The 10,586-nt window shown below is 43.0% G+C and overlaps 1 protein-coding gene across 1 annotated transcript; it reads left to right on the forward strand.

Annotated features, from left to right (window-relative positions):
• Positions 1 to 611: 611 nt before the first annotated feature.
• On the forward strand, positions 612 to 5,807 carry LOC115115751 (cell surface glycoprotein CD200 receptor 1-A). The gene is given in 8 exon segments (XM_029644241.2): positions 612 to 1,095; positions 2,254 to 2,334; positions 2,700 to 3,005; positions 3,170 to 3,232; positions 3,235 to 3,453; positions 3,840 to 3,948; positions 4,054 to 4,087; positions 4,182 to 5,807. Coding segments are annotated over 8 exon segments (975 nt in total). The 5' UTR covers positions 612 to 1,025; the 3' UTR covers positions 4,275 to 5,807.
• The last annotated feature ends 4,779 nt before the right edge of the window (positions 5,808 to 10,586 follow it).

Below are 10,586 nucleotides of genomic sequence, written 5' to 3' on the forward strand. Positions count from 1 at the left end.
GCATAGGCCAGCTTCACATCTATTAGCTGGTAATGACAGTGTTCAACACAAACACTTATGCACATATAGCATAGGCCAGCTTCACATCTATTAGCTGGTAATGACAGTGTTCAACACAAACACTTATGCACATATAGCATAGGCCAGCTTCACATCTATTAGCTGGTAATGACAGTGTTCAACACAAACACTTATGCACATATAGCATAGGCCAGCTTCACATCTATTAGCTGGTCATGACAATGTTCACTCTGAGCTGCCAACATGACATTAGGAAAATGACATGACTTTGACTTAAAGTAACAAGTCAAGTAATGTAAGGACCTCAATGACCTATCTGCCACTTTTGAGTTTCCAATCTGATATTTATATGACATGCATAATAGTATTTCATTACGAAGGTAATAATAACTTAGAGAAAGAGTTTCCTCTACATGTTAGGGCCCATTGAACAAATTCAATTCAATGACTTGGAACAGAATGACAGTAAGAACTAGGATTTTATTTGAATCTCCCACACAACAGTTATTGCTGTTTCATAGAGTTTAGAGGCTGTGTTGTACTCTGTGGTCATGTGACAGGCACGAGAGGAAACAGGCGTCACCCCTGTGTGGGAGATTGTCAGAAAGAGAGATGTACAGAGGAGAAAGGGGGAGAGGGAAGGATTATTTAGTTAATTTAGGGGCGCTTGTTACAGTAGAGTAAGGTCAGTAAAGGGATGAAAGGTGTAGACCAGGACAGAGACAGACAGGTTTTATGAGAGCAGAGAGATCAACTCAGATTTAGAGTTTGGGGTACAGAGGCAAGGCATGACAAACCGTACAGTTATAACACATTGAGACGAGGAGACCGAATTGAACAAAAATAGAGGCCATTTTGGAGTTCAGGGATAAGGGTATAGGGACCAGGGGGAGAGTTTAGGGTTTATTTTTGTTTTTTTGGGGGTGGGGACAGGTGGAACGAGCAGCAGTGTCTTGATGAGTACTGCATTGCTGTCAGGAGTCATAGAACGAACAACCACATAGATGGGGAACACATGGATTATAGGATTAATCTCTCTCCTGGCTATTTCTGCTACCTGGAGTTTGGAAACCGGTTTGGGCATCTCATTACTTCATTTTGTTTATCCGTCTGGTTTTGGTTTCTGTTGACTACCGCGTTAAGAGTTAAATTATTCATAAAACATTCAAAGCATTGCTATAGCTTTAATATGATTTGATGAAATATCATACAGTGAAAATGTGATTTAATGACTGAATAATATAGCTGAAAACTATGCTCTGACTAGGGAGACCCTTGCTTTAAATTGTAGACTGTGTGGGCTGCTTGTTGAATCTCCGAGGGCTGACGATTACTGCGACATGAATTGAGAATTCTGCTCTGATTGTTATTTTGAGGTCAAACTAAAAACCAAGCCAGTGGAACAGATTCGAATGATTAGAAAAAAATCTAATGGAACCTTTAAAAAAAAGAGTTCCATTTGATTCTACCAATGGAAGGAAAATGCAGAGTGCCACATAGTAAAGACTAGAATATGTGGGTGGTGGCATGCTTTACAGAGGAAGGAACGCATGTTTTCTCCTGTGTTTGAGAGGAGATTGAGACAATGATACAGCTTTTCTCCATGATGGGGGGACTCTGAGGAGGAAGTGATATTACTAGTCAGGCACTGCATGGGGGTCGTGTGACTTTCTGTAACCACCATAGAGGTTGCACCTGTCGAAAGTAAACATAGACAATAATAAAGGAGCACGCTGTGACCCAGAAAAAGAAAACACTTCAGAAAGTTCAGTAACCTAACAGTCAACCTTCCATGATATCATGTCTTAGGTATGACACGGGGGGTTGTTTAAGAAGTGGAAAGTATGGTTATAAGCATACCTACAGTATATGTCTTGGAAGCTAGATACTGTATGTAATATTTAATTTCCTTACAAAAACAAAAATCTAAAATACTTTTACTAACAAACTAATTAACTTTTCAATAATGGCCGAAATAATATCACTGGACATTTATGTAAAGTCAATAATTAAGTCAACCTACTTCCCTTACTCAACACTTTTTCTGATGCTGAGCCTTATAATCAACTGTTTTGATTCACTCTTCTATCAGTCCCATGCTTCAATGATTGCTGGATTGTTGATTGTTCGTGCACTTGATGAAATCACTAACTGTGTATGCTAATGCCTGCCACAACGTTTTTCTGACATGCTACTGTATACCACTAACATGCACATTGATCCGTCTCTCAGGACATAACAACCATATTTCTGTGACCTCTCACACTACCCCTCCTTCCACTACAATTACATCTACAGAACTTCGACTGCACGGTAAAAACCATTATGTCTAACCAAACCTTCACTGGTGACACTCTATTAGCCTAAACTGGCATGGGGTCACATTCATGTTAAGAGAAGAATGGAACTTTATTTTCAGAAGAGTAGAAAAAGGAAATGATCTGTATTAGTTTCCTGTTCCTGGGACGAGACCGGTTAGTCTGCATGACTCTCAGAGATAAGGCTTTTAGACCGGCATAGCCCAATCAAGCTTCTCAATATACCGTAGACCAGTCTTGTACATTTTTACAGTGGTATCAAAATATGATTTTCAGATAACATAGAATGAATTTATGCATTTAGTCATCTTTTTATTGATTTTGTATTCAATCTTAAGTCTTTTAACATAATTTCCCCAGTTGCCAGAAGTGAACATTTTCGTCTAGGCCATGAGGTCATCTTAACGTGCTGCAATAAGACTTGGAGTGAAATGATCTACACCATCTGGAAAATAGACCGGGGTGGAACGGTGTGTCAAATATCATCAGGTGTTAATGACCAACCTCTTGACTCATGCAACGATGGAAAAGTCATGCTAAACACAACCAGTGGTGAATCTTACCTACGCATTCCTGAGTTCTCAATCAGTGATGAGGGATTCTATTACTGTGAGTCAGTATACAGAGGAGGGAGCAACTCTGCAAACATTAAGGTATCAGTTATAGGTAAGAAACTGTTTTTTCTATGCATTAATCTGTAGCCTAGATTTTAGGATTATGTGATGTATGTCATATTTTTATTCCAAGTTAGTGTAGCCTGTGTTGTGTAGTGTAGGACTATACAGTAGGGCTGATTCTTCCCGCCTTCCTACCCCCTGTGTGAACAGTAGCTCCTCCCACAGTGTCTGCCTGGCTGGAGTGGGAGGGCAGCAAGAGGGTGGCTGTGTGTTTAGCTGAAGGGGGAAACCAGCTGCCTCCATCTCCTGGAGGAACACATGGAACTCTACTTCAACCCCAGCCGGCACTATAAAGACCATACAGAACCAAGACGGCTCCTACTCTGTGGAGAGACGGTTGGTCCTGCCTGATGTCATCCCTATGGCCAACCTGACCTGTGATGTCAGACATCCCTCCTGGGTTCAGGTGCATACTGTGACACTACCGATCCCTGAAGGTAGAGACTGCTATTGTGAACCACATTGTTTGGGTCTATAAAATGCAGGTTGGGCGGAAGGATACTTACTGTATAACTAATATATCAGTATTTTAGAATAGGAGTGAACATCATAGCTTTTTTTTGTCAGAATGATCAGATTATTATTATGAGGCATTATGAAGTATGGGAGTTGGGAGAGATAATTAACCCCAATTCTCAAATGTCTATTAGAGGACGTTACTGCATTGGCATATTATTTGAAATTAATGCATTGTGAATTTCACTGTGAACATGACTTAGAAGTGAAATCTCAATGTTTATCAGATTGAATGTAATTGAAATACAATGGGATGATAATAGGTTTATTATGACTATTATTATTTATAATTGTATCTCCCTTTCAGCGGCCTCAATACCCTGGCTACATGTCATCATCTCCGTGGTAACCATCAGTGTCATTATGGCTACTCTGGGTGGTTTATACTTCACACAAAAACACCTCTGCAGAATTAGGTATGAATACAAATGATTCTGTTTTTTTTACATCATTAATGAATACACATGTTTTTTTCAATATCATTGCTTGTGTAATAAAGAGCTTTATCTGTGTATTCACAGCCCCGCCACACCATCTGAGTCCAAGGCTCCTCAGGTATGTAGAGTATGCACCATATCCTGCATTATGTTTCATGTCTTAGCTAGCAGTTTACTGTAAATGGTGATGATTGTGTGTGTTTCTCTCTCAGTCACAGGACTATGTGGAGGAAGTAGAGCCCTATGCCAGCTACGTGCAGCGTGTCAACTCCATCTACAACTCCTCTGCAGACCTGTTCACATAACACCCCCCCACACACACACACACACGCACGCACGCACGCACGCACGCGCACGCACGCAGGCAGGCAGGCAGGCAGGCAGGCAGGCAGGCAGGCAGGCAGACAGACAGGCAGGCAGGCAGGCAGACAGACAGGCAGACAGACAGGCAGGCAGGCAGGCAGGCAGACAGACAGACAGACAGACAGACAGACAGACAGACAGACAGACAGACAGACACCACTCTTTACAAAGTTGGAGGTTGATGAAACTGAGAAAAGCCACAATGAGCCAGTAAATGACACAGGTAGATAATGGAGGACATGACGCAGAGCTTCAGGTAGGAGAGGAAACCCTCACAGATCACGCCGGCCTGTGGAGGCAGATGAAAAGGGATTCCACCCAGCAGACGTGTGGCACCACTGCAGACACAGCCCCCACTCCCCCTGCATCTCTACCGAACCACAGGCCTCTGTCTCAATGATAACCTTGAGAACTTGCCTCACAACTCCTAAACTTTCCTTACAGATAACTATATAATAATGACATCCCGGAGACGTGAGAAGATGACCAAAGATTAGACAGTTCTACAGAGATTTCTACAACCAAAGTGACATGTGGGCAGATCAGAGAGGATCTTTCCAGTTTCCTAATTTGCACACTGAGAACTATGACCGTGTGTAGTCTGTATACCACAGCTCTCATAACACACACGTTTGACTGTTCCCACACCCCTGTGTATCATGTGCTACTCGTGGGCAAGAGTGCAATTTTGAGATGTTTAATCAAAATCAAAATGTATATTACACTGAAGCATGATTACATTGTTTTTGTTGAGTTAATATTTATGATTGAATTTAAAAATATCATGTTTATTATATTTCTTTATAATAACAACAGATTATTTACATTAGAAACTTACACCCTGAGCTGATGGGAAAAGGACGTGAAGCACACACCCGATTCTCTGTGGTTTGATTCAGGAGAGAATATTTTGAATCTGAGAACTAACTTTACAACTAAGCTTTTTAATTGAGTCAGTTGCTTTCAATTTAGAAAATGTGTATGCATGTTGCAGAGTACCAATTATACTGTGACATTCGGTGGAGCCTCTTTTTAAAATGGTCCTGGGCCTAATAGTAATGAACACAACAACAACCATGTTGTCATCTGTTTGTCAAACAAATCACTTCCAAAAGTAAGCTACTTGCGGCTGCCCACCTTCATCCCCCAAAATTCCAGAATCCAAACAGTGCATTGTGCTCGCGCCATTTGATTCATGGAAGGAGACATCTGTAGTGCTATTGGTAGTGCTATACTTCCAGGGATGTGTCAGAAATATTTTTTGGCCATTTTCACAGCCATAATTATAAGCGCAATAGCTGGAGGTGGTGCAAAAGGTCTGACTTTTGATGAATAAACAAGCTGTAGGTGTGATGAGGGCTTGGACACTCACTGGACAATCAACACATTCCATGGCTTAATACTGCATGTGTTTTTCTCAAGTTTCGTAGGTTATTGACTGTCTTTGCATTGTCATAAACTCCAATTCAACTGGGGGCACGGAATATTTTTGTTCTGGTCCATTGTGGATTGATACTACAGTTTATTATTTAGCGTACAAGAAACAAATAATAGCAACAGTAAAAAAAGAATAATCCAGTACTCAATAGCCTATGTCTGGAGCGTTGGTAGTCAACATTGTTGTAATTTGCTTCAATGAGCCTAGCCTACATGTCTTTATGCATCATACTAAAGACTACTAAACTCCTGTAAATGTTGTATTGCATGTGTAAAGCTAACGAAAGCATACAGGTCGCAGTGGTGGGTGGTTTATGGGGCTTTGGTGACAAAACAGATGGCACTGTGACAGACTGCATCCAATTTGCTGATTAGAGTGTTGGAGGCTATTTTGTAAATGACATCGCCAAAGTCAGGGATCGGTAGAATAGTCAGTTTTAGAGGGTATGTTTGACAGCATGACCGTCCAGAGTAGTGATACTAAATTTACGCCTATACGCATCAAATTAGCGTGTGCAAACGTGCTAAATAAACAGCTGCAAGCGGTCCTGCACAAACCAAATTAACGCCTACAGCTGCTAAAAATACACCTACACATGCTAACTCAACGCGTTCTTTAATATGCTAATTTTACCAGCCAAATTCCCTAGCTCCTCCTTTCATTAAATCGGTGTACAGTCAGTTTGATGCAACAACACCACAATTGAAGATGGTGAGAAGGAACTTCTTTATCCACTCAAACATACCCTAAATTACTGCACTCGGAAACTGCTCTCCGATAATCCTGAACCTGATGCCCTTCAGTCCACGTTAACAAGGTTGGTTTTTTATAATACTATTATTACTTAATCATAAAATTGATCTGCTAGCTAACACAGAGGACGGATCTGTATATGGCTATGCAGCTATGTGGGAGGCTCAGACACTGAGACAGCAGTGTAGGTAACTTAGGCCTACAGTATGTGTCGCTAATATTGTAAGTCTGATTACGCCAAGGGAGTATATATTTTTATGAATGCTGGTATTTATGGGACCACGCAACCGTCATACCGCTCAGGAAGACTCCTAGAGATGAACATACTTTGGTGCGAAAAGTGCAAATCAGAACAACAGCAAATGACCTTGTGAAGATGCTGGAGTAAACAGGTACAAAGGTATCTATATCCACAGTAAAAACGAGTCCTATATCGACACAACCTGAAATGACGCTCAGCAAGGTAGAAGCCAACGCTCCAAAACTGGCATAAAAAATGCCACGGTTTGCAACTGCACATGGGGCCAAAGATCGTACTTTTTGGAGAATTGTCCTCTGGTCTGATAAAATAAAAATAGAATTGTTTGGCCATAATGACCATTGTTATGTTTGAAGGAAAAAGAGGGATGCTTGCAAGCTGAAGAACACCATCCCAAGTGTGAAGCACGGGGGTAGCAGCATCATGTTGTGGGGGAGCTTTGCTGCAGGAGGGACTGGTGCACTTCACAAAATAGATGGCATCATGAGGGAGGAGAATGTGTATATATTGAAGCAACATCTCAAAACTTATTTAAATTTAATTTAAAGCTTGGTCACAAATAGGTCTTCCAAATGGACAATGATCCCAAGCAAACTTCCAAAACTGTGGCAAATTGGCTTAAGGACAACAAAGTCAAGGTATTGGAGTGGCCATCACAAAGCCCTGACCGCATTATCTTCCAAGAGAATTCTCTTCGATTATAATCACAGCCGTATATATCTCCCCCAAGCAGACACATCGATGGCTCTGAACAAACTTTATTTAACTCTTTGCAAACTGGAAACCATTTATCCGGAGGCTGCATTCATTGTAGCTGGGGATTTTAACAAAGCTAATCTGAAAACAAGACTCCCTAAATTTTATCAGCATATCGATTGCGCAACCAGGGGTGGTAAAACCTTGGATCATTGTTACTCTAACTTCCGCGATGCATATAAGGCCCTGCCCCGCCCCCCTTTCGGAAAAGCTGACCACGACTCCATTTTGTTGATCCCTGCCTACAGGCAGAAACTTAAACAAGAGGCTCCCACGCTGAGGTCTGTCCAACGCTGGTCAGACCAAGCTGACTCCACACTCCAAGACTGCTTCCATCACGTGGACTGGGACATGTTTCGTATTGCGTCAGATAAAAATATTGACGAATACGCTGATTCGGTGTGCGAGTTCATTAGAACGTGCGTTGAAGATGTCATTCCCATAGCAACGATAAAAACATTCCCTAACCAGAAACTGTGGATTGATGGCAGCATTCGCGTGAAACTGAAAGCGCGAACCACTGCTTTTAATCAGGGCAAGGTGTCTGGCAACATGACCGAATACAAACAGTGCAGCTATTCCCTCCGCAAGGCTATTAAACAAGCTAAGCGTCAGTACAGAGACAAAGTAGAATCTCAATTCAACGGCTCAGACACAAGAGGCATGTGGCAGGGTCTACAGTCAATCACGGACTACAAGAAGAAACCCAGCCCAGTCACGGACCAGGATGTCTTGCTCCCAGGCAGACTAAATAACTTTTTTGCCCGCTTTGAGGACAATACAGTGCCACTGACACGGCCTGCAACGAAAACATGCGGTCTCTCCTTCACTGCAGCCGAGGTGAGTAAGACATTTAAACGTGTTAACCCTCGCAAGGCTGCAGGCCCAGACGGCATCCCCAGCCGCGCCCTCAGAGCATGCGCAGACCAGCTGGCCGGTGTGTTTACGGACATATTCAATCAATCCCTATACCAGTCTGCTGTTCCCACATGCTTCAAGAGGGCCACCATTGTTCCTGTTCCCAAGAAAGCTAAGGTAACTGAGCTAAACGACTACTGCCCCGTAGCACTCACTTCCGTCATCATGAAGTGCTTTGAGAGACTAGTCAAGGACCATATCACCTCCACCCTACCTTACATTTACATTTAAGACACCCTAGACCCACTCCAATTTGCTTACCGCCCAAATAGGTCCACAGACGATGCAATCTCAACCACACTGCACACTGCCCTAACCCACCTGGACAAGAGGAATACCTATGTGAGAATGCTGTTCATCGACTACAGCTCGGCATTCAACACCATAGTACCCTCCAAGCTCGTCATCAAGCTCGAGACCCTGGGTCTCGACCCCGCCCTGTGCAACTGGGTACTGGACTTCCTGACGGGCCGCCCCCAGGTGGTGAGGGTAGGCAACAACATCTCCTCCCCGCTGATCCTCAACACGGGGGCCCCACAAGGGTGCGTTCTGAGCCCTCTCCTGTACTCCCTGTTCACCCACGACTGCGTGGCCACGCACGCCTCCAACTCAATCATCAAGTTTGCGGACGACACAACAGTGGTAGGCTTGATTACCAACAACGACGAGACGGCCTACAGGGAGGAGGTGAGGGCCCTCGGAGTGTGGTGTCAGGAAAATAACCTCACACTCAACGTCAACAAAACTAAGGAGATGATTGTGGACTTCAGGAAACAGCAGAGGGAACACCCCCCTATCCACATCGATGGAACAGTAGTGGAGAGGGTAGCAGTTCCTCGGCATACACATCACATCACAGACAAACTGAATTGGTCCACTCACACTGACAGCGTCGTGAAGAAGGCGCAGCAGCGCCTCTTCAACCTCAGGAGGCTGAAGAAATTCGGCTTGTCAACAAAAGCACTCACAAACTTCTACAGATGCACAATCGAGAGCATCCTGGCGGGCTGTATCACCGCCTGGTACGGCAACTGCTCCGCCCTCAACCGTAAGGCTCTCCAGAGGGTAGTGAGGTCTGCACAACGCATCACCGGGGGCAAACTACCTGCCCTCCAGGACACCTACACCACCCGATGTTACAGGAAGGCCATAAAGATCATCAAGGACATCAACCACCCGAACCACTGCCTGTTCACCCCGCTATCATCCAGAAGGCGAGGTCAGTACAGGTGCATCAAAGCTGGGACCGAGAGACTGAAAAACAGCTTCTATCTCAAGGCCATCAGACTGTTAAACAGCCACCACTAACATTGAGTGGCTGCTGCCAACACACTGTCATTGACACTGACCCAACTCCAGCCACTTTAATAATGGGAATTGATGGGAAATGTTGTAAATATATCACTAGCCACTTTAAACAATGCTACCTTATATAATGTTACTTACCCTACATTATTCATCTCATATGCATACGTATATACTGTACTCTACATCATCGACTGCATCCTTATGTAATACATGTATCACTAGCCACTTTAACTATGCCACTTTGTTTACTTTGTCTACATTCTCATCTCATATGTATATACTGTACTCGATACCATCTACTGTATGCTGCTCTGTACCATCACTCATTCATATATCCTTATGTACATATTCTTTATCCCCTTACACTGTGTATAAGACAGTAGTTTTGGAATTGTTAGTTAGATTACTTGTTGGTTATCACTGCATTGTCGGAACTAGAAGCACAAGCATTTCGCTACACTCGCATTAACATCTGCTAACCATGTGTATGTGCCAAATAAAAATTGATTTGATTTGATTTGACCTCAATCTTATGGAACATTTGTGGGCCGAACTGAAAAAGCAACTTCTTAAGGACGTGGTACCGAAGTGGGGACCACAATCAGCGGAAATGCTCAAGAGCGCCACCCATAGAGGTTGATAAACCTCAAACTTTCATTAAAATTGACATACAATATACTGAATTAAAGCTACACTCGTTGTGAATCTATCCACCAAGTCAGATTTGTAAAATGCTTTTCGGGGAAAGCCTGAGAATCTATTATCTGATACCATGCACCCTCAAAATACTGCAACGTCACCTAACACGAAAGATTTTGCGTT

This window comes from Oncorhynchus nerka, linkage group LG3 (genome assembly GCF_034236695.1).
Source record: "Oncorhynchus nerka isolate Pitt River linkage group LG3, Oner_Uvic_2.0, whole genome shotgun sequence".
NCBI classification, from domain to species: domain Eukaryota; kingdom Metazoa; phylum Chordata; class Actinopteri; order Salmoniformes; family Salmonidae; genus Oncorhynchus; species Oncorhynchus nerka.